This window comes from Strix uralensis, unplaced genomic scaffold, assembly GCF_047716275.1.
Source record: "Strix uralensis isolate ZFMK-TIS-50842 unplaced genomic scaffold, bStrUra1 scaffold_131, whole genome shotgun sequence".
NCBI classification, from domain to species: Eukaryota; Metazoa; Chordata; class Aves; order Strigiformes; family Strigidae; genus Strix; species Strix uralensis.
The window spans coordinates 297109-319502 of NW_027436770.1; the positions used below are offsets into that span (position 1 = coordinate 297109).

Below are 22394 nucleotides of genomic sequence, written 5' to 3' on the forward strand. Positions count from 1 at the left end.
CAGCGTTAATTAATCGCCCAAGAACTCCAACCTGCTCCGAAAATCCTCCTCAGCGTTGTTTTTTTGGGGGGGGAGGCGGGGGTATGTGAGTTAATCTGAATTGGCCTTATTTCCCGAAAGGCCCCAATAAAGCTGATTTTTGAGGCAGGCTGACCCAAGGAGGGCGGCGTGGCGGGGTCGGGGGGGAGTCGGTGACGAATGCAGATCTCATTTAATAGAAAACAGTGTTAACAAAAATACACGACAGAAAGAAACGACAAACACCAGCAGATCGATGGCCGCAGCCCCCGGCCGTAGTGTCAATGCCGCAGCCCCCCCCGGCCCCCCCCTGCCCGCAGCTCCCTGATAGATTTATTGCACTTAAGAAAGAAAAGCGACGCGTCCTTTTTTTTTTTTTTTATCCACCCCTCCAAAAAAACCCGACGCCGGGCAGGACCCCCGCAGCCTCCCTGAGAAAAGCAGCCGCTGTGCCCCCCGCCACGAGGGGCTCTGGCGTCCCTGGGGGTGTGGGGGGCGCGGGGGGGCCCCAGGGGTGTCACCGCCAGCGGACGCCCAACCCCACGCCAGCTGGTTTTCCCTGGGGAGCCCCGGGGGGGGGATGGAGATGCCGGGGGTCCCGGTGAGCAGCGGGGAAGCGGCTCCTGCCAGCGTGTTCCCAACTTGGACCCCCACCCCCCCCCAAAAAAAAAAAAAGGGGGGTTCTCCCACCTCACCGGGACGCCGCCGCGCCAGCACGGCTGGCTGCGAGGAAGCCCCGGCAGCCCCCCAAGTCTTCCAGCCCCTCTGGGTGCCGCAGCCCCTCCGGGGGGGGGTTTTGCATGGTGGGGGGGGCGGGGCCTCTATTAATGCTTTTTGTATTATTATTTTTTTTTTCCCGGCAGCCCCGGAGCAGGAGTTGAGTTACAGGTTTAGCCCCAAAGGAATTAATGAATTCTACCACCATCCTCTAAATCCCCAACCCAGTAACTTCGCAGCTGACGATAAATATATACCGAAAACAAACAAATGAACGAAAAAAAAAGAAAGAAGAAAAAAAAAAGGAATTGAAAAATAAATAACCATTGTGGCTGCAGACGCAGCCTGTCCTGGGGAATCGTTAGCGACAGCCGCTCCCCCACGGGCGCAGCCCTTCGTCCTCCTCCCCGTTGCCGTAGTGTGTGGTTTTTGCTCCCGGTGGGATCGATGCAGCGTCGCTTTGGCCCCGGGATCTCCTCCTCGGAGCAAGATATTAAAAAAAAAAACAACAAAAAACGAACAAAAAAAAAAATAAAGGTGACAGTCGCACGGGTAGTGTCCAGTGAGGGCAGGGCCGGGCAGGAGCCGGGATGGCCCCGGTTGGGTCATTTTTCTCCGCTCGCCTTCCCTCCACCGCCCCAGGGAGGCGAGTTGGGCGCCTGAGGAAGAGTCCAGGGGCAGGAAAGTGGGTTTTTTTTTGGGGGGGGAGGGGGGGAATTTTTTTAAAATAACCCTTTGTCCTGAAGCCCGAGGTTGGTTTCTTAATCGTTGTGTGGAGTGGGAAGAGAATAAAGCTACGCCAGAGCCTCCCCTCGATGCTGAGAGGCGCCCCCAGGACCTGCAAGAGAGAGGATGGAGAGCGGGGATGGGGTCCCCAGCCCGCGGGGACGCTCCCGGGGGGGCCCCCAGCCTCCCCTCACCACTCACCTGTGCTCACAGCGGCTCCTGCCCCGCGTCCTGGCTGGCCTCGAGGAGCAGCTCCTCCAGCTCCTGCTCGTTCTTGGAGCAGCTCAGCTCTGCAAGCAAACGGCCACCATTTTCCTTCGCCAGCCCGCATTCCCCTCGTCCCCCCCCCCCCCAAAAAACACGTGTGCGGGGCAGTAGCCCAGTGGCTAACGAGGAGGCTCAGCGAGCGGCCTGCAGGGCTCAGCCTCTTTAAGGAGTATTTCCAAGAACGAAGCTCTTCGGCACAGGGAGATTCGCTTCAGGTTCGAACTCACCCTGGGAAAAGCCCCCCCAGCATCGGGAACGGCTCCGCGCTCCTCCCAGGCTCCGATTTCGGGCCAGAGAGCAGCTCAGGACCCTCGGATTTTTGGGGGGGCTGGGTTCTGGAGCGCTTACCGTGCTCGGCGGCACAGCTCCCCACTTTCCCGTTGCCGTCCGAGGGCGTTTCCGGCAGCGCTCGCGCAAAATCCATCTTCAGGCCGTTGGGGAGGGGAGTGTCGTGGGCCGCGCTCTCGCAGGCCGGGGGGTCACCGGGCTCGGCACTGGGCGCTGCCGAGCTGACAGCGGCCTCGGGAACGGCCCCGTTGGCCCGGGGCGCCGGGAGTTCAGGTTTTGTGGCCGGAGCCGGGCCTGGTTGCGCGGCGTCCTCGGCAGCTCGCTCCGGCAGACTCTCCACCCGCGTCACCACAAAGATTTTATGGCCTCGCCCGGGACTGGAAACGGAAATCCTTCTCTCGTTTCCCTGGGAGGGCGCAGAGGCCGGAGAGGCGGCAGGACTCCCCGCACCGGCGTCGCGCTGCGATTCCTCAGCGCTGGGCAGCGGGGGAGGCCGGTCCCTTGGCTTCTCCGGGGACGGCTGGGGCGCGGTAGTGCCGTCGGGGTGGTTTGGGGGGACGCTCGAGTCCTTTGTCTCGAACCCAGCATCCACCTCCTCGTCCGTGTCCGAATCAGAGTCCGTCACGTCGCCGTCGTCGTCCTCTGCCGGCTCTGTCGCCCCGTTCTCCGAGGCCGCCGGGGTCTCCCCTGCCTCTTCCCCCTCTTCCGCAGCGGAGCCGGCGCTGCCGTCCTGGCCATCCTCCGCCGAGCCCTCCTCCTCCAGAGGCTCCGTCACGGTGATCTCCGGCATCGAGGCCGACTGCTGCAGCTTCTGTTCCTTCTCCTCCTTCTCTTTGGCCAGGATGAAGTTGCGCTTGCAGCCGTTCTGGATCTCGGCCAGGAGAGCCTTCTGGGTTTCGATGAAACTCTTTACCTGCGAGGGAAGGGAAACCATCGGTCACTCAGGATGTTGGGGAATCAGAAATTATCTTCCAGGACAAAACCACGTGGCCACAGGCCAGACAGGAATTAATTTCAGCCGAAAAAAGGGAAAGCGGCTGAGCCGAGCAGAAGACTGCTGGTGTCACCCCCCTCGAGGACGGCGTTTTCTTGTGGGGGAGCTCAAGGAGGGCCCCGAAAAGGTGAAAGAGGGGTGGGCGAGCGGGCGCGTTACCCACCGCCTCCTTCTTGGGCTCCCTGTCCAAGTCGAGGCGCAGCAGCGAGTGGTTGACCTTCAGAGCGAGCGACAAGGCCATGAGGCCGCCCGTCTTGATCTCGTTCTCTCGCAGGTCCAGGCGCAGCAGCCGCGGGCTCTCCGCGATAAACTCCGCCACCGCCACGGCACCTGCAAGAGGGGCAGGGGACACACCGTGACAGCGCCGGTCCCCTCACGCCAGCATCGAGCAGAACTCGGTATTTTGAGGGGGGATACGGGGGACGGGGGGTGCCACCCACCTTCGCAGGTCAGCTTGGTGGACGCCAAGCCCAGGCGGAGGACCGAGCGGTTCCCGATCAGCCCGTTCTTCAGGTTGCGGACGCCTTCGTTCCCGATGGGGTTGTGGCCCAAGTTGAGGGTCTCCAGGCTCTGCGTGTGCGGCTGCGGGTACCCAGGGGAAAAAGATGGCGGCTCCGTCTCAAGCCCTGAGTGGGTTTGATCCCCGGCTGATCCTCCGAGCCCGGGAGCGGCGGCAGAGGGGGCCGAGGGGTGGGTTCTCCTCCTCCAGCACGTCACACCATCCCTCCCAGACTGGGCCCCGGGAGAGCTGTCTCTCCGAGAGCGAAGCCGCCGCTCCCCGAAAGGTGCCGGGATCTACTCACCAGCGTCATCCCCAGGTAGGCCATGCCGGTGTGAGTCAGCTGGTTGTTCCACAAAACCAGAGTCACCAGCCCCCTCCGCTGCTCCTTCAGCCCTTCGCAGATGTACGCCAAGCCTGGAAAACAGCCGGGGGGGTCAGCAATCCCCCCCACCCCGACCCCGTCAGCTTCGTCCCGCTGCTCCTGGCCAGGACGGACACGCCAGAGAAAGGCCACGGCCTTGTTACGCCTCCCCACTCCAAACCCCTTGCCCCAGATGCTTGATTTCAGCTCGGTGGCGGGCAAAGCACGTCAAAACAGGCAATTAAACCTCTGGGTGTATAAAACTAATTAGCTGGAGCCTTTGGAGCAGGGTACAAAACCCCCGCGGAGGGAGCTCCTGGGGCAGGCGCTGTTTTCGATTGCTGCAAACGTACTAATTTGATAAGATAAACGTACTAATTTGGTAAGAGCGCGGCACCCCAGTGCCTGCGCCGCTGCAGAAACCCTCAGCGAGCGACTTCCCGTCGGGGACAGCCCCGGCAGCGCTCGTTATTAAGCGCCCAAAGATGCGAAAGACGCAGCAGCTGACCTGGAAGGCGGCAAATTAATATTTGTACCTGAGAGCGGGACCCAGCCCACGACAGGGCCAGCGACACCCATCTGGGTCGCGCTCGGCCACCTCCACCAACCCACGGGGATCGGCATCGCCGACCAGAACCTGCCAGGACCAAACTCCGGTCTGGGGTTGTTTCGCAATTGCTGGGTTGATATTAGATTTGGCCGCTTGTTTGGCTCCGGGGAGGAGAGGAGATAAATCAGAGAAGAGCCAAAAGACACGACTCCGAGGCATCCCCACCTCTCCCTACCCTGGGGAGCCGCCATGCGCCTCACAGCCCAGCGCAGGAAGCAAACGAAGCTTCTCTAACGACTTTAGCCTTAAACCCGAGCGGTTTACCCCACAGAAATCACATCAAAGCTGCCCTGTGCACCCCTCAGCTCGGCTGAGCCTCCCCGTCAGCCTCTCGAGTTCTGCGCCCTGCAGCCAAGTTCCTCCCCGCCTTAAATCTGGGTCAAAACTCCGGGGAATCGGGGCAGCGAGAGGCCCTCACCTGAGTCCAGGACGTGGTTGTTCCTCAGGTCGAGTATCTGTATGCAGCTGTTGAATTTCAGCAGGTTGCCGAGCTGAGCCGAGTCCTGCAGCCCGTTCAGCTTGTTATCGGCCAGGTAGAGCTCCCGCAGGTTCATGTTCATCTTCAGAGCCGTGGCTGAAAAGGCGGAAAACCAGCACCTTGACCTGCGCCCCACGACCGTTACGAGCCCCCGGGCCCGGCCGAGCCCAGAGTGGTGATGGGAGTGCGCGGCACAGCTGAGACGCCGGCTGAAAGCCTCGGGCTGGATTTTGGGGGTGTCCGGCCAGCAGCAGGACCCCCCATGAGCCCTTTTCACCTTCCCACCTGCAGCGGCAGCGGCTCATGGTGCCACGACGGGGCTGCCCGCAGCCAGGGCTGGCGTCGATCCACGCAGGGCACATGCCCTTGCTTTTTTATAGCTCGGCCAACCTAATAAACCCCAGAAACACTCCCCTGCCAGAACCCTTAGCTCATCACCATCACAACACCGCCACGAGCTCCAGCTTGGCGGTGATTTATTGCCAATTTGTTCGCTTAACGACAGGGCCGCCCAGCTCTGGCTTACACCTCCTGCCCGCAGCCTGGGCTGGCGCTGAAACACCCAACCTCCCCCCGGGGACAGGCACCGGTGCTGCCACCACCCCGAGGCCTCGCTCCCGTGCACCCGGGGAGTTCCTGGGGGACACGGAGCGGGGGACTCACCCAGCAGCATGAGCGGGCGGCCCGAGAGGCTGGCGTTCTCCAGGTGCAGGACGACCAGGCTGCTGCTGATGCGCAGGGCGCGTGCCACAAACGGTGCCGAGTGGTCCAGCAGCGGCGTGTTTCGGGCGTCCAGGTACTGCAGGCAGTTCGTCTGGGAGGAGAACGTGAGAGGCGTGAGCGCTCGGCCTCGGCCACCTGCTTTGTTCACTGGTTTTGCTAGGTGGGGTTTAAGGCCGAGCTGGTTTACAGGCCAAATCGCACCCTGGCCACCGACGCTGCCTCCAGGCCGCTCGGGTAGGAGCTCCTGGGATAACTTACACCCATCCAAAACATCGTTTTGGTCACCCCACGGGCTCCAGAGAAGAGGCAAAGAGCCAGAAGGAACCGCTCAGGTAACCCCGTACCGAGCCAGACAATTCCATCACCCTCAAGCTACGGCACCAGGGAGGACATGCCTCAGGTGACCGGAGCCACATGGTGTTCTCCAAAGAAAAGCTTCCCTCATCCTTGCACATCTGAGCTTTCTAAAACTCCAAAACGTGTCTTAGAGAGCTCCTCTGCAGCTTTTACGGTGACACCCCGAGCTCTCCAGATCCGGGGTCTGAGAAGGCATCATGCCGCACGTCCCTCGCCCAGGGTCTTGCTGGCTCCGCACGCGCCGTTTACCCGCAGCGCACCAACGGCCTGTTTGGTGGATTTACTGTTTGCCATGCTACCACGCGCCCTGTCACACCTCCAGATTCTCCCTCGCCTACCCCCAAAATTAAAAAGCCCCAAGCTGCAGCCGCGCCGAGGGTGTCTCGAGCTCTGTCACAGCACCCACGTACGCGCAGCCGGTTTTAAAGCCTCTATGGGCTCAGCCAGCGCCGCGTGGCAACGTCTGGCTCCTCCAAAACGGGGGGTGGGCACTGCCTGCACGGTGGGAGCCCCGGTTCCCGGTACCAGCCCCCCCACAAAGGCGCCGGGGGGAAGGCTCCCGGATCACGACCGAATGGCCGGCGGTTTTCCCGCTGGAGTCACTCCACGAGCAGGTCGCGGGGTAATTGGGGATCAAGGGCGGGTGCTGCACCCCGCCGCGCCTCTGCGCTCGCCTTTGGAACAATGAGGTTAATTAGCCCTGAAAGCCAAACACTAGCGCTCGTCATCCTGCTGTTAAAGATAATTAATACCCGGCTTGAGAGGCTGACCCTGCAAGCATGCCGCTAATAACAGCCTGATCTTTTATTTATTTTTTTTTGCTGGGATCTGCATTTCCATTTTCTCCGCGCCGGCTGCTCGCTGAGGCATTAAGCAACCTCGCGGAAGGTGGGAAGGGTGATTTTTTTTCCCTGCCTCCGAGCCTGGGTCTTCCTGAACCGGGTGGTTTTTTGGCCAGGCGAATACAAAACCACGTTGACGGTCTCGGGAAGCACAAGGGAGTCTTTTGGGAGACTCACCGGTGTAGCCGCAGGGAGTTAAAGGAGGCGCCGAAAATATTTATGAGGGAGAACAAACCTTCCTCATCATGTGGGCAGCTGCCTGCCAGCCTCGGGTGCCGATGTGTTTGTTAAAGGAGATGTTGAGGTGCGTCGCCGACTCATAATACTCAATCATGTCAAACAACGCCGAGGCGCCCTGCAAAAGAAAAGCTGCATTAAGCGGGCAGGCAGAGGCTGAGCGTGGTTTGAGAGGGAAAACACGAGGTTTTGCTGCACTAGGACACAAGTGGATCGGGCACAAGCCGGCTCCTCCAAATGCCTCTTGAACGGCGTCAAAAAAACCCCAACATCTCCCCATATTCCCAGTGTTCCCAACACCGGGACTGTGCTTGGGGACCGTACGACACTTCCAAGGACATGGGAAAATGTGGGGTTTTTTCTCCCCAACCCCCGCCCCCCGGATACTCAAGCTGAGCTGAGGCTGGGCTATTGGCTCAGCACCCTCCTGCTCCCTGCGGGGTCATCCAGCTCTGTGCGCAGCAGCGACGCTCCCCCCGCCAAGAAACCACCCAATAATCCAATCAGGCTAAAACAAAAAAAAAAGGTATAAAACCCAAGACTTGTCACAGGGTTAGGAGTGAAAGGGATTAGCAGAGCAGGACTCGTGCCTGTGAAAGGTCTAAAGCTCCTACGGCAGAAGCGGAACAATTTGCCTAATTACATAATGGGCCTCTTTGGAGAAAATTAGCTGAAACATATGCTGGAGCGGGCAGAGAAGAGCCACAAAAGTGCTGCAAGGCTTCCAGAAAAAAATATGCAGAGAGACCTGGAGGACTGGAAATCACCAGCATGAAGGCAAACAAGAGAAAGAACAGGTCTCCGGGGAAAAACAGGACTTTCTGCTGGAACTGGGGCGCTTGTTGGCAGGAAGCGAAGCTGGACACGGGGTGACTAAGGCCCCCGCGCGCCGCACCCGGGCGAAAAACGCCGCTGCTGTGGAATGAATCGGCGGGGCAGGGACGGGAGCGGGAGGTCTCGGGGCTGTGGGGGGCTGGTGTAAACCCTCCTCCGTGGCTGTTTCCCCCCCCCCGGCAGCGGACACGGAGCCACATCGGGCACCGCGTGCCCTGCAGACGTCTCGCTCTACCACAACTGGAAGAGAAAAGCGGAAAGCGTTGACGTTTGCGAGCTCTCTGCCCGTGCCGCCCAGCTCTGAAGCCACGGGGTATGTTTAAATTATTAACGTAGCATTGTTCCTCCTGCGAGATAAGGAGCGGAACGAAGCACGGGATCATTTTACAGCCAAAGACGTCACGAGCTCAGCCAGCCCGTCCCCTGCTCAGTGGCCACATGTCCCTCGCCGGGCTGTGGTGCCATCAGGGGACTCATCTGTCCCCCAAACAGCCCCGTCCTGTGGCCACGGACCCCCAAAGAGCCCTGTCCTGTGGCCACGAGCCCCCCCGGCAGCCCAGAGTGATCGTGCCCCCAGCACCAAAGTCCGGCGGGATTCCGGCCGGCCTCAGGATGGGACAGGGTCAGCAAGAAACCACGGCGGCTCGGAGCCAGCAGTGTCAGAGCAGGAAAATGTCCAAGTCACATTTTCCCCCACTTCGTATTGGATGTGGGCAGTGGCCAGGAGAAGCTCGTGGCTGCTGAGTCTTCCCAAAGTGGGGAAAAATGGGGGAAAAAAAGCATTAAGAGCTTCCGAGCAAGACAGGTCTGAAGCCAAGTTTGGGATACGGATGGATGACGCAGGAAAAACAAGACCCTCGGAGAAAGGGGATGCACCGGGGCAAGGGGAACTTGGGATCAGAGACGGCTAAAATAATTTTTAACTGCTTCCTTAATTTTTAACCTCCTCTGCTTACCCACTGGGAGCTGAACTCAGGGCCCCAGGCATTGCAAGGAAGGAGGAAGGCAAGTTGGGACAGGATGGAGTGTGCAGAAGGGAGCGTGAACTTCAGCATCAGCCTCAAAAAGCTGTCTGAGAGCTACACAATTCCCTCAGCTTCCACAACAGCTTTTACAATATGTATTTAAAATGTCTCGGAGCTCCGTGGCCACCCAGGCTTCAGAGCGAGTGGTCAACCTCTTCCTTTTGGAGCAGCAAACGCTGTGCCAGCAGACCTAAATAAGAGCATGGGTACGAGGGGAATGGGTACAGAAACACAGTAGAGTCCCCCAAAAATAAGTCACGGCTCAGGAGGAGCTCAGGCCTGACCACAAAACCCGTGTGGTTTGCGTTAGCTGCGAAAGAGGAAGGAGAAACTGGGAGAGGTCAGGGCCACTTACGTCTTCATCCAAGCTCGTCTGCTCCAAATCGACAATTTTGAACTGGACCCGCTTGAAAATTTCTTCCAGCGCCTCGCAGGCTTTGTAATCCAGCTTCTCCCCTGGGGAAAAAGCAGAAAACGGGGAATCTGGGGGCTTGGGCACGTACGGCCGCGAGCTCGGGAGCCCCAAGCTGCAGGACAGAAGAAGCGTGGAACGGCGACGTTCTCCCGCTTCGGGGGCAGCCCACCTTTCCAACAACCCGCCCGAAGGGGAATTCAAACCCGCCACTGGGCATTCAACGCCGATTTATTCTCGTGTGCCATGGAAAGCGTCGCCTGGGACGAGAATTTCTCGTTAACAGACGCGGACCGGCCACGGCAGGGAGCCCCGAAAGCCGTGGCGGGGCTCAGCAGCGCCACGAGCCGGGAGAGGGATCCCCAGGGAGACTTTGGGAAGGATGTTTCTGGCTCAGAGGATTTCAGAAATCCACCTCAAAACCAGGGCAGTCGCTCGCCCAACACAGATCGGCCCCAGCAGCAATGCTTTTGCTGCCTAAAATACATGAAAAACAGGGATTTCTGTCTCTCTGCAGAGCAGCCAGGCGTCTTCCCAGCGAGCCAGCCCCTCGCCAGCCCCCATCCCTCCGGAGGTATGTTACGAGCAGCTCCGCTGACAAACTAACGGCCTCTGGCTCTATAAAAGCACCACGGGGGCGAAATTAAATCCCTGCGGACACTTTGTAAAGACACACGCCGCTTTGCTGCCTCCGACAAATTAAATTATTCACGTTGCAATTTAGGGAAGTGCTGGCCTGAGCTGCCTTGAGGACATTTCCCAAGAGTTTGGGTTTTTTATTTACTTATTTTTTTGCTTATTTCCTAGGCCAGCCCTGCAGCAGGTCTCTAAGGCCCGAGGCACAGGCCAGACCACAGACAAGCCACGATGGCTCATCCCCGCTCCCCCCCATAACTCTGCACAAGCTACTTATGGTCGAAAAATGGGGAAATTTCCCCGAAAAGCAGCAATGTGGCCTCTTTTAGACACTTCATCGGTTGCCAGGGGGTGATTCTGCGAGGCAAACTGCAAAGGTGAAGGTGGAAGCTCTGCCTCTGCTCCTGACACCCGCAGATCCCATCCCCTGCACGAAGAACGAGGCGACAGCAGCCACGTCTGGTGCAACCCCGTTGACCCCCTCCAAAATATCAAAAGCCAAAAATGCAGCAGAAAACGGTTGCCTGTCGGGGACTCCAGTAGCCTCACTTCTAGGGGGAGGGAGACGTGGGCTCCAGCTGCCCAGCCAGCCAATGACCAAGGGATTTGTAAGAAAAAAATCCTGTTTGGCAAAGTTGGGCCTAAATGATGGCAGTGGAGCCTGTAAAAGATTTATTTTGGGGGGATGTGGGCAAGCTTGTTTGTTACTCCTCCAGGTGAATCAGCTCAGGACGGAGACACCCCAGCTCCCCGCGAGGTGTTTTCTGGGGTTCAGTAACAGACCTTTCCAGTTTTCCCATCGCGCAAGGAGTTCTGAGACATCAGATGGAAAAGTATTCCGGCAAACCTGCTCCGGCTCAGCCCTAACTGATGCCCTGAACGAGCTGTTTTGGGAGACAGGGGGTATGAGGACGGTGCTCGGGGAAGGTGAGGGACAGTTCGCTGCCCGAGGGGCCACTGGAGCTATTTCTGGGGCTGTTCTGGTGCTCTTTGACCAGGACATTTACGCTTCTCGTACAAAACACCTCTGGTACTTACATTTCTGCTCTTGCTGGGATTAAGGCTCTTTCCTGCTCCCGCCTGCAAGAGCCTCAGCAGGGATGACGACTCCAGCAAGAGCTGCTCCACAGAATAAACCACCAGAATTGCCCAAAAGAGAAATAAAATCCCCTGGTGATGAAAAAGGGGCCTACCTTTCAGATCTAAGCAGTCTATCCTGGGAGCCAGATCTTTAAATTCCTGCGAAAGATAAAGCAGCATTTTGTACTCAGGAGGAGGAGGAAGGCGGGGGGGCAGGGGAGGGGAATTAATGCGCTAGAATAACGAGGTAAAGTGATAAAATGGGCAAATCCTCCCCCAAACGGAGAGAGGACGTGGGAACTCAGCCCGAGGTTCACTCGAAATCAAAGCTGCCACCTACGGCGCTTTGCAGGCTGGATCCGTGCGAGTCACAGGGAGAGCTGGGGCCCTCCCCGGGACAAGGTCTCGGAGCTCTACGAGGAAGGGCGGCTGATGAAGATGAGGGTCTGTCTCTGCACATGGAGGCGACGGAGCTGCCTGGGGAAGGCACAGCGGGTGAAAAAAGCAAAAATCCTCCCTCCCAGGCCAAGGGAAAAGCTTTTAAACCTCGCGCTGCAGCATGCTGCGATCAGGCCTGAGGATTTAAATTTTTATTCACCCGGCGTGAGCAGGGAAAACCACAGCGCCCGTCACGGTCTCCCTGCGGGCTTCCCTCCCCCCAAATCACATGTGAGGTCTAAACCGCTTTGTGAACGAGCCCGTTCAAGTCTCATCCCCCAGCTCAAAGGCCGGGAGGGGACAGCAGGGACGTCGGAGCCCACCTCCAGCACCCACCGCTGCCAGCGGGGCCGCAGCCGCCCCAGCGCAGCAGCCCGAGGAGACGGGCGCAGGGAAAAACCGCAGTAAACATCGTGTAATATTTTGCTAACAAACTTCTTCGCTTTCACTCTCTGTGACAGGTTTCATCTGGCCCAAAACCTCTTCGTGTTGTTAAAACAGGAGCCGTTGCTCCCGTCCGACAGACCAGCCAGTGTAAAAGTCTACGGCGGGTGTAACGAAGGGCTGTGGTGGATCACCTGGTGTTGGGACAACACCCGCACCAGCTGTACCTGTATCTGCTTCAGTAGTTTGGGTATCTGCTTGCAGTTCAGCTTCTGGCAGGCTTGTTTGTAGGCGGTCATGATTTCATCAACAGTCACGTTCTGGGCTGAAAAGGGTAAGAACGGGGGTTACGGTTGTAGCGGCAGGACCTGACGCGTCCACATGCCCCCATCGGACGCCACTACCCGCCGGGATTTACACCCGCCAAGGAGAAGACGTGAAGGAAAGATGTTCAAATGCCATAGAACGAAGGGAAACCTGAGCAGGGCTCGCTCGAACTCGTCTACGGGAGCAAGTCCTGTCTTGCTCGGGTAGAAAAGGCGCCGGAGAAGCGCAGCCGGCACCTCCGGCCACGTTTTGGCAGGTCACGGGATAACAAACCCCAACCCCCCGTCAGCAGGTCGCTGCCGTGGTTAACAAATACCACTGTCAAATATGTGCCTTTCTGCCTTTAGTTTCACACAACTTGGGTTTTCACTCGATCGCTCTGCAGGCACAGTGCCAGACAGGGCACATCCACCCGTGGGTGTCTCCAGGTTTTCCCTAATTGGCTTCCAGAGACTGTCAGAGGACTCAGGGGTCAGCCCGAGGCAGCGAGACATCGGCTAAAAGCTCCCGGAGTTGTCATCCCCCGGTAAACACCTCCTCCGAATTCAGCTCCCGGTCTGGAAGCCGCGGGAGGGACGTTTTGGTGCCGTCACCGCCCCAGGCGCCACCGAGCTCGGCTCCCAGCGCAGCCCAGCGGCGTTTACTCACCGCTTCTGCCCTCCCTGAATCACAGGCAATGCTGCCGCTCCGGATGCCGGGGAAGCCGAGGCGGGCGGCGGGAGCTGCCGCCGGATCATTAGCCACGTGAGGCGACGGCCACCTCCGCTTTTGGCGTGATTTCGGTTCGGTGATCAGCCCCAACAAACACTAAAGCTGGTCAGAAGATGATCTGGAGAAACCAGATTCCCCAGGAACCTCAATCTGGCAGAGCATGAGGCAACCCCCCTTCCACCGCCTCCCATGACCGAGGATTACGACATCGAGAGCTCAATAAAAAAAAAAAAAAGGACAACTGTTTTAATCTTCTCCCTGTTTGCAACAAACCCATCAGGCGTCTCGGCAGCAGGACTCACTCAGAGTGACACGTGGCGGAGGCAACGCTGTGCCCCAGCTCTGCCACACCACCCAAAAACCACCTTTTTGGCAGTTTTTAGCTCTGTGAGCCTTCCTGGCTCATCGTGGTGAGGTCTGCGGGGACAACACCCAGCTGAGCAAAGCAGCAAAGGTTTAAATACACCCCAAGCGAGCGCTTAACTAGGCAAGACGTAAAACGAGCTCTCATGCCCCAAAAGCCCCGTGCGACGGAAAACTTTTTCTCCTTCAAAGCGACGGGGGGCCCGATCACCGATTCCCCGGGAGCTGAGGAAAATCCACTGAGGCTGAGTGAGCCCCGTGTCTAAAAAAAGAGAAATATTAAGGTTAGCGAGGGGATTAGCAGCGTGCTGCGACGTTCCTGATCCCATCTGCCATGTGAATGGCTTTCCTCAAAAAAAAAAAAAAAATCAAGCGTGGTTTTGAGAAAGCGAGGGGAGTAAAGAAGAGTCGCTGCGGACGAGCGTCCGGGAGCACAAGGGCATGGGGTGAAGCAAATGTCTGGAAACTCGGCTCCAAAATGTCCTGGCTGAAGGATTTCTCCCCAAATCAGAACTCACGCACACGTTGCTAGTTTAGTTTTTATTAGTTTCTGGCAGGGAAATGCTTTGGTCTGCCCTCTCCTGGGTGGAAGGCCTAACCTTGAACAATTCTCACTGCTGGGGACTTGCTTCGGTTTTCCTCTGCGTCCATCCTGGCACGTGCCCATTCCCACCTCACGGCGCTCGCCCAGCCTGGCCGGAATTCCAGCAGGAAGACATAACTGATCTCGTGGTCCTCTGGACCTGCTTCTTCACAGCGAGAAGGTGGCCGTCCTGCGCGAGCCGAGAGCTGCGCTGGCACCACAGCCCACGAGGATCGGAGCAACTCCCCGTTCCCGAAGAACATCCCGGGCTGGGTTCATCCATGCGGGTAAACGCTCGCGAGCGGATCCAGATCACCGGCAGGAACCTCTCGCCAGGGCAGGTCTCTCCACCAGTGCTGAGTCCATTCCCACCTCCCAGGCGAGCACCCGGAGCTCCCGTGTCTGCCAGGTGCTGGAAAATGCCCCAAATTTACCCCCGGACTCGGAGTCACTCACAAGTGACCATGAACGCGGCTCCGCACGCCCCCGGCAATCCCTGCGATGCTTCTGGCACGGGACGGCCCGGCCGGTCCCCGACCCTTCCATGGCGGCTCCAGATCATCTTGGCGGGGCCATTGGTTGCGATTTGAACTTGGTTTTGCTCTTGTGAAGCCTTTACGGAGGTTAAACGCCAACACCAGGCAGCCGTTCTTCCTGCAAGGCTCAGGCTTCGCTCCGAGGCCACCTCGTTCTGCTGAAACTCAGATCCACAAAAACCATTCTTAATTTTCCCCAAACAATCGGCACCAAGACCCTCTGAGGGAATTTCCTTCTAGATATCGCAGGTTTTAATTAAAAAAGATCTTCAGGCTGTTTTTTGGAGCATCAATCCCTGCTCGTTTCTCTCCTCCCCCTCCGCAAAGGGCTGCTCTCCTGCCCATTTGTGATAACGAAGCCTGCAAGTCAATATTAATATTTCCTGTTTGAGCTCCGTCTTGCGGCTCATCAGCAAATATTTGCAGTGTCTGTAACACCTGCCTTCAAAAAATCCCTGAAATTTCTGGGAAAAGCCTTTTTTTTTTGGCAGAGGAGGGCTGAAGCCGATCCCGTGGCACATGTTTTTCAGCGGCTCGAGCTGGCAGAGGGGTCTTACACCACTGACGCCGTCCATAAAACAAAGCAGAGCCGTTCTGCAAACAGGTTTGAGAAAATACAAAATATTTACACCCAGTCAGGTGCCTGTCTCCTGGCTCAGGCTTCAAATACCCAGTTTGAGAAAGAGCGGGCTGGAGACGGCGCAGGTTTCCACTCGGAGCATCCCCGACGGCGCCCTGGATCCCCCCTTCCTTAAAGTCTGTCCCCAAAATAATCCCATTAAAGGACAAAACGAGATGGAAACCAGAGCTCGGCTCACGGCGCTGCAGGTCCCGCTAGGAGAACAGCGGCTGCACAACACTCCAACGTGTTTCCCTAACGAAAAACTAAGTTTTATTACCCAAACGATGACCGGCTTTGACCCCACTCATGTCCCGACCCCTGCCGCCATTTAAAAACCCTACACTAATATCCCCGAACAGAGTTAACTACCTTATTAATTAATCTCTTTATTATTTCTCAGCTAATTAAGATCCAAAGAGTGATAAGAAGGGTATTTCTCAACCTCCTGTGTAAACTCAGTGTGTTTCATCCGATAATTTTCTCCTAATTTTCGCCCACAGCTCTTGGCAGAGCGGCCGCCAGCTCCACCGGGAGCTGCTCCAGCGACGGTCCGGGCACCGGAAAACACAAACCGTGGCCACTCAGCCAAGGAGGCACCAGCAGAAAGCCTGGAAAAAGTAGAAAAAACCCCAGAAAGGGTCACGGATACAGTTTAAAATGCAAAGAATACTTTTCCCTGCGAAAGACGACAACGGCCTCACGCCGCTCTCCTCCTCCTGGTCACCAAAAGTGCCGTTTACACACGTTTTGCCAGTAACAACGAGCTCTTTGGAGAATTTTTTTTTTTTCTCTGGCTCTCTACGAGGAGCCCCCAGGGGTGCCGCACTCAATCTGGATCCCCCAAAAGGATTCCCCCAAATCCCCCAGGATTTAACTTTCCTGGACGGCCCTTAATCCCCCAGGGGGATGACGCAGAGGTGGCGGCGCCGGCACAGAGGAGGGCCCGACCGTTAAATCCCACTAAACCCAGCGTTTCCGTGTCCCCACGTCGCTCTGCCCGTGGCAGGTTTTGCTTCGCCTGCTCCTCTGGCCACGTCCAACCCTGGGACGACGCGACGCCAAAGCAAACAGGTCGTTATTTATTAACAGGCTGCAGGTGGCTCGTCGGCTCAGACACCCAAGAGAAAAGCTGATTTTTCACAGGCTCACGCCGCACTCCGCTTTGTTTTGCTCCCTGAGCTCGTTTCCAGCCATGTCCTGGGAGGCCGAGCAGAAAGAAAAGGAGGTGAAAACCAATGTAGGCAGCAGGGACGTCCCTGTGCCGCCGTTGCTCGCTGAGCACATCCCAAATCCGAAAAGGTGGTGACTTTACCGCAGCCGAATCAAACAATTTACCCCCCAGGTCACCGAATGAGATCTCTAACTCTTTGCCTCCGCTCAGGAGCACGCTGCTGCCACTTCCCCAGTGTGAGGCTTCACGTCCCGTCTTCCCATGCATGGGGAACAGGAGCTGGAGGAAAATTATTTTCTTCTCTAGGGAAGCATAAAAAAAAACAACCCAGCAGAGGAGTTTGCTGACAATCAAGCGGCTCCTTTGCTCTTGGTCTGGTGGCACCTGACACGGGGGGAGGAAGGCAGTGCCAGAGTCACCCCCACCCCCGGATGCGCTCTTCCTCCAGCGAAGGGCACCAGGATCCCACATTTTGGGGGAACAGCACCCGCCAGCCGGGTGGGTAACGCAGAGGCACGACCCCGGGGCTCCCTCGCTGCCGGTCCAAACCCAAGACACCAAGACCTGGAGCGCTGGGGCCGGCAGCCACACGACACCTCTGGGTTGTTTTTTTTTCCACCCGTGTTTCCGCATGCCTTGCGACGCCGCTGCGGTTTCCCGGCTGTATCCCAGGGATGCGGGTGAAGATGACTTTCCCCTCCCGAGCTTTCCACGTCAGAAGACGCCTCTCGACAGCTGGGGAAGCCTCTGGCTCCTCTCCCCAAGCACACAGGCTCTGAGTTCTCTAACAAACCAGTTGGGAAGCTGTAGGAGGGGGGAAAGGAAATAAAGGGGCATTTTTTCCCCACCTTGTCTTGTGCTCTGGCTCCTTTCCCAGCAAGTAAGGCGGCACCCGCAGCGTTATTCCCCATAACCCCCACGACAAGCCAAGGACAACGGACGGCAGCAGCGTCTGGCCCTAAATCCTCCCCTGTCAGGGTACATCCGGCACCCATCCCATCCTAGACAACCCCCTGTGCCCGTGTGGGCTTAAATCAAGACAGGGTTTGTCAGAAAACAAGCTGGGGAAAAAAAAAGACAAGCTTTCAGGTCTTCTGGGTTAAATCCAGCACAGGTACGGGGCCTGCAGAGACCCACCGACCACGTGACCGCCAAAGGGAAGGAGCGAAGAGGAAGGTCAGAGCAGAAAACATTGTAATTTAACCTGACATCGATCTGGGCAAGGCGGCGGAGAGGCCAGGGCTGCAGCCTGGCAATAAAGAATTAAAGGCAGAAATAATTAATGCTAATCAGCAAGGTTTCACAGGAAGGAGGGCTGAGGAACGGAACCCGACACGGGCCCGAGGAGAGGCCACTTCTCTGGGAGCTCAGGTAGCTCTGTCAGATTTAAAGGTGCCACAGTCCCGTGGGGGAAAAAGAAGGTGAAAAAAGAGAAATATTAAAAAAACCCAAACAAAACAGTGCTTGATTCAGTAAGAATCGTGACGCTATAAAGCTACCGACGGCCTCTTGGCGTACAAGCAGGGTACAAGCAGGAACTGCTGATGTTCGGATATCACCCGTTGTAAAAATAATGGAGCGCCTGCCTTGTGGGGTGAGAAAGCGGGAGCAGACGGACCCACTGCCTGCTAATGAGGCCAACGACGCCCTGGACGCGTCTCCTCCTCTGCGTCGTGCAGCACGAAGCTTCGCAGTAAACCAGAGGCCTCTTCTCCACGTCCCTCTTGCGGGCCCTCGAGCGCTTCAGAGCGGTGGAGAGGAGGCCCCGGAGCGAGGCGCGAGCGGCGGCAGCGAGCCCTGCGCCACGTGCCGCCCGGCAAAACCGGCCCTGCGGGACCGGCTGGGCCGGGGACCTCAGATTCAAGTAGCCAGGAGGAAGTTAAACGAGCAGAGGCGCGTCCACCAGAGCAATTTCAGCCGACGAAATGATGAATGAGAGATAAATAAAGCCCTGAATAAAAACAGTTATTATCCGCACGTGAGAGGAAGAATAAAAGCGGCGTCACGGCCGACGTGCTCCTCAAGTCAAGGGAAAGGCAGGTCCCGGATGCCGGCGCTGCCCTGACCGATACCGGCCTCCACAACCGCCAGCAGCGTACGGGATTCTGCTCTAATTACAGAGGGGAAAATTGCTTTTGGGCCCTTCAGGCTGGGCGCCTTTGGGGGCTGGAGTCTGGGGTTAAACGGCATGAAGGAAAAGGGCCCCAACGCCCCAAGGGCATGACGCCTTCGGGGGAAGCCTCTAGCTCAGAGGAAAAGCAACTTGGGTTGAGGAATCTGCCCCTTCCGGGCTCCCTCTGGGATGAGGCCCGTGGGGAGAAAGCGGCTCGTTTGTGAGCAGCGTCCATGTTCTGGAGCAGCAGAGAAGGGCCCAGGGCACGAGCCCCGGCTTTTCTTGGCCATGTGAACGTCACGTCTTCATCCGGAGCAGGGGCAGAGCGGCAGAAATTTCATATTAAAACGCAGCTGGCAGGATATTAAACAATAAAAATGCATCAGACAGCAGTTTTTCTCCACTGCTGGAGGTATTTCACAGAGATGTCCAGCTACCGGTCACTGCCAAGCGGTAAAACCAGAATTAATTGGTGCTACATAACAAGATCTGGCACCTTTTAGGCCACATCTGATGTCCAGGCAGTGAAACTGGAACGGGTCTCATCACCCAAGGAGGTGTGCGACTGCAAAAAACTCAGGAGAAACCCAATTTCTGCCTGTTTGGTTCTTAAAAAGGAGGCGTGGCTGCTGGTTATTGATGGTTTTCGGTCTGAGATAGAGAAACGTGAGGAGCTTTCGGGACGGCCACGCTCGCGGCCCAGCGATGCCCTTTACCGTATCTGCAGCCGGTCGCCGTGTTTCGGTGTGGTACGGCGCGTCCTGAAATCCACAGCCAGCCCCGTCACGCCGTTCCCGGGAGCCCTGGAGGCGTCCTGGTGCGAACCCTCTTCCCCAGCCTGGCCGAGGGGCCTCGAGCAAAGCCCCCGACGGCTTCGGCGCCCGCTGGCAGCAGCTCCGCGGCCGCCAGTGCTTCGCTGGAGCCCATGTTCCGGCCGGGCCCCCGACGTTTCCCGGGAACACGACACTCCTCCGCTCGCCACACCGAGCTCCCCGTGCTGCCGGGGGGGGCTGGGGCAGGCGGCAGCACCCAGAGACGTCTCCGGAGCCTCTGGGGTCTCAGAGGGACGGAGCTCCGGGTCGTCGTCTCCTTTCTCCTCCCTTGGGCAGGTGAAGCTTCACAGACGCTTTGGGGTTTCTCCGTGCTGCTGCCGTGGGGCCGTCGCCCTCTTCAGCGGTGGCGGGTGGCCCAGACGCCCGCTGGAGAGCCAGGGGCTTTTCCCCCCGGCGCTGGCGGAGCCCAACCATCGCCGCCACACCGGCCCAACGCCGGGAGCTTCCGGAAGCGCGGCCGAAGCCTTCGACGGTGGGAGGACGTGGGCGCTGATCTGGCTCTGCTGAGCCCACGGTTTTGTCGTCAGCTGCCCCGGGGGGCGGTTTGGGGGGTCCCCAAGGCCGCGCTCGGGCACCCAACCCCGGGACTTCCCCCTCTGCTCTGGGGACTGGGGGGGGGTGTCTCTTCCCCGGGCCTGAGGGGCCACAACGGGGCTTCTGCTCCAGCCTCTTCGGCACCGGCGCGGCCCCAACGCCGGAGCCCGCCCTGAGGAGCCGAACCCGGTGTCCACAACCACCCCAGCCCCCCCGTCCCCCGCCGTTACCGTGTCTCCAGGGGTCTTTGGGCTCCACCGCCCCGGAGACGATGTCCTCGTCGGAGGGGAACGTCACCCGCTTCGCACCGGGCCGCAACCGCCCGTCCTCGGTCCCCCGGGCCGCCGCGGGCGGGGAGGCCTCAGCGGGCGGCGGGGCCTCGGTCCCGGGCTCGGGGGGGGCGGGCGCCGCTCCGCTGCCCGGCACCGGGGCCTCCATGGCGGAGCTCTCCCTCCTCACCGCCGCCCCGGGGGCATCGCCCGGCGCTGAGGGGCCGCTCGGCGGCGGGGCCGGGGGGTTGGGGGGGGCCGCAGCCGCCGCGCACCGGAGCGGAGCCGCCGCCGCCGCCCGCCAGCACCGCAGCGGCCTCCGCCTCCGCCGCCGCACTTTCGCCACGGCGGGGGGGTGCGGGGGGGGGAACGAGCGGCGGGGGAAGGACGAAGAGAAGCGGGGCGCGAGGAGGGAAAAGCGGGGAAGGGGATGTGGCCGCGCCGCTGCGTTCGGCGCCGCGCCGGTTCCCGGGGTCGCGGGGCGGGCAGCGGTGGCGAATCTGCGGCGGCGAATCGTGACGGGGCCGGCGGCGGGAGCAGCGCGGGGATCGCGGCGGCACTTTCGCCACGCCGAGGTGGGGGGGGAAGGGGCGTGCAGCGCCCACCGGGAGCGCGGGGCCGAGGGACGACGCGCGGAGAAGCGCCGCGAACCCCAAAACGCGGCGTCCGCCTGCGCGTCCCCCCCCGCCGCGGTCCCGCGAATCTGCGGCGCAGCGGCCCCGCGGGACAACGACGCCCGTGGGCTTCCGGTGGCGGCGCGCACGCGCGGGGGCGCCACGCGGGTGTGCGGGTACGGCGGCCCCGGGGGGGCTCCACGCGTGTGCGGGTGCTGGGGGGGCACTTTGTGGGGTTTGGGGCTCCGTGGGGAGCTTGGGGGGGGGCTATGGGGGCCCCGCGGGCCCGTGGGGGGGTCTTAGGGGCTGGGGGGCTGCCGCGAGGGGCACTGGGGGAGGCTGGGGGGTCATGTGGGGCTGGAGGGGGCTCTGTAGGGGACACGGCGGGGGGGGGGGGGTGTTGTTTGGGGACCAGGAAGCCTCATGGGGGGGGTTGGGGCTCCGTGGGGAGCTTTGGGGGGGGGCTATGGGGGCCCCGCGGGCCCGTGGGGGGGTCTTAGGGGCTGGGGGGCTGCCGCGAGGGGCACTGGGGGAGGCTGGGGGGTCATGTGGGGCTGGAGGGGGCTCTGTAGGGGACACGGCGGGGGGGGGGGGTGTTGTTTGGGGACCAGGAAGCCTCATGGGGGGGGTTGGGGCTCCGTGGGGAGCTTTGGGGGGGGTCTGTGGGGGCCCAGGGGACCCGCGGTGGGGGGGTCTTAGGGGCTGGGGGGTCGCCACGAGGGGCACTGGAGCCCTGGGGGGTGAGGGGCTCTATGGGGGCACAGGGGGGTGGGGGAGGTTACTGGGGGGGTTGAGGGCTCGTGGGGGGGGGGCGTGGCGTGGCACAGGGGGTTGTTTGGGGACCAGGGACCCTCGGGGGGGTTTGGGGCTCTGTGGAGGGTCGGGGGGGGGGGCGGGCGGGCACGCGTGGGTATAGCGGGGGCTCAGGAGGAGCAAGTGGGGGCTTGAGGGGCTCCTGGGGGGACCCATAGGACAAGGGGGGGGCTGATGGGGAGGGAAAAGGGGGTGCGGGGGGCCTGGAGGTGACCACCCCCCATTTTTCTCCCCCCCAGGAGCTGCCATGCCGGTGCCGGTGCCCGTGGGGGTCCTACGGCTCCCGCGGGGCCCCGAGGGCTCGAGCCGGGGTTTCAGCCCCACCTCGCCCCGGTTCCAGGCGCTTCTGGGGGAGCCTGTGGCGGCCCAGGGGGTCCGGGCAACGCTCCGGCAGCGCTACCTGCGGGGGCTGGGGGCCGCCCGCGGCCGCCCCACGCGGTTCTGCCTGCGGGCGGGGGTCTGCGTGGAGGCCGTTTTCGGGGCCGCCGACGTGGGGGCCGTGGCTTTCCAGGTGGACGCCCTGCGCACCCCCCTGGGGGTGCAGGCGGCCGCGCTGCTGCGCTGCACCGATGTCCTCGCCTACTCCTTCCTCCTCGATTAACCCCTAAGTAAAAAAAAACCCAACCAACAAACTCCCTTTTCTGCCCTTTTTCCACCAGAATTACAATTTCTTCCAGAGGATGGGGAAAAAAAAACCACAGAGGGTGGGGGGAGGATCCGGGTTTTCATCTTTATTTGCTGTTGACATCTTCACCCACTCCTTCCTCCTCAACTAATTGTTAATTAAAAAAAAACCCAAACCCCAAAACCAACCAACAAAGCCCTTTTTTGTGCCCTTTTTCTACCAGAATTGTAATTTCTCCCAAGGGGTGGGGAAAAAAAAACCACTCAAGGAAGGGTGAGGGTTCAGGTTTTCATCTTTACTTGCTGTCGCTGTCCTTGCCTACTCCTTCCTCGTCAACTAACCGTTAATTAA

The 22394-nt window shown here is 59.7% G+C and overlaps 2 protein-coding genes across 4 annotated transcripts; one reads left to right on the forward strand and one right to left on the reverse strand.

Moving 5' to 3' along the window:
• Positions 1-192: 192 nt before the first annotated feature.
• On the reverse strand, positions 193-20657 carry PPP1R37 (protein phosphatase 1 regulatory subunit 37). Of its 3 annotated transcripts, XM_074857419.1 has the most exons (14): positions 19953-20088; positions 12905-15043; positions 12157-12254; positions 11221-11266; positions 9335-9435; positions 7119-7238; positions 5625-5775; positions 4902-5057; positions 3814-3926; positions 3451-3592; positions 3174-3340; positions 2077-2929; positions 1663-1751; positions 193-1573 (listed from the first exon to the last, which is right to left on the reverse strand). In XM_074857419.1, the coding sequence occupies exons 3-13, from the start codon at positions 12226-12228 to the stop codon at positions 1669-1671; spliced, it is 2004 nt and encodes a 667-aa protein (XP_074713520.1). In that variant the 5' UTR covers positions 12229-12254; positions 12905-15043; positions 19953-20088; the 3' UTR covers positions 193-1573; positions 1663-1668. The 3 variants fall into 3 exon arrangements, with proteins under 3 accessions (XP_074713520.1, XP_074713518.1, XP_074713519.1); XM_074857417.1 differs by lacking the exon at positions 12905-15043 and having other exon boundaries at positions 19953-20657; XM_074857418.1 differs by having other exon boundaries at positions 12905-20045.
• Positions 20649-22226, forward strand: GEMIN7 (gem nuclear organelle associated protein 7). Its single transcript, XM_074857425.1, has 2 exons — positions 20649-20781; positions 21658-22226. Exon 2 carries the CDS (start codon positions 21666-21668, stop codon positions 22017-22019), a length of 354 nt encoding a protein of 117 aa, XP_074713526.1. The 5' UTR covers positions 20649-20781; positions 21658-21665; the 3' UTR covers positions 22020-22226.
• Positions 22227-22394: the final 168 nt, after the last annotated feature.

Excerpts from the sequence above, each read along its gene's own strand:
- GEMIN7 (XM_074857425.1), top strand. The coding sequence starts at position 21,666 with ATGCCGGTGCCGGTGCCCGTGGGGGTCCTACGGCTCCCGCGGGGCCCC.
- PPP1R37 (XM_074857417.1), bottom strand. The coding sequence starts at position 20,160 with ATGGAGGCCCCGGTGCCGGGCAGCGGAGCGGCGCCCGCCCCCCCCGAG. Across the intron at positions 2,930-3,173 it reads GGGAGCCCAAGAAGGAGGCG|GTAAAGAGTTTCATCGAAAC; the intron begins GTGGGTAACGCG and ends CTTCCCTCGCAG. Across the intron at positions 1,752-2,076 it reads GAGCTGTGCCGCCGAGCACG|AGCTGAGCTGCTCCAAGAAC; the intron begins GTAAGCGCTCCA and ends GTTTGCTTGCAG.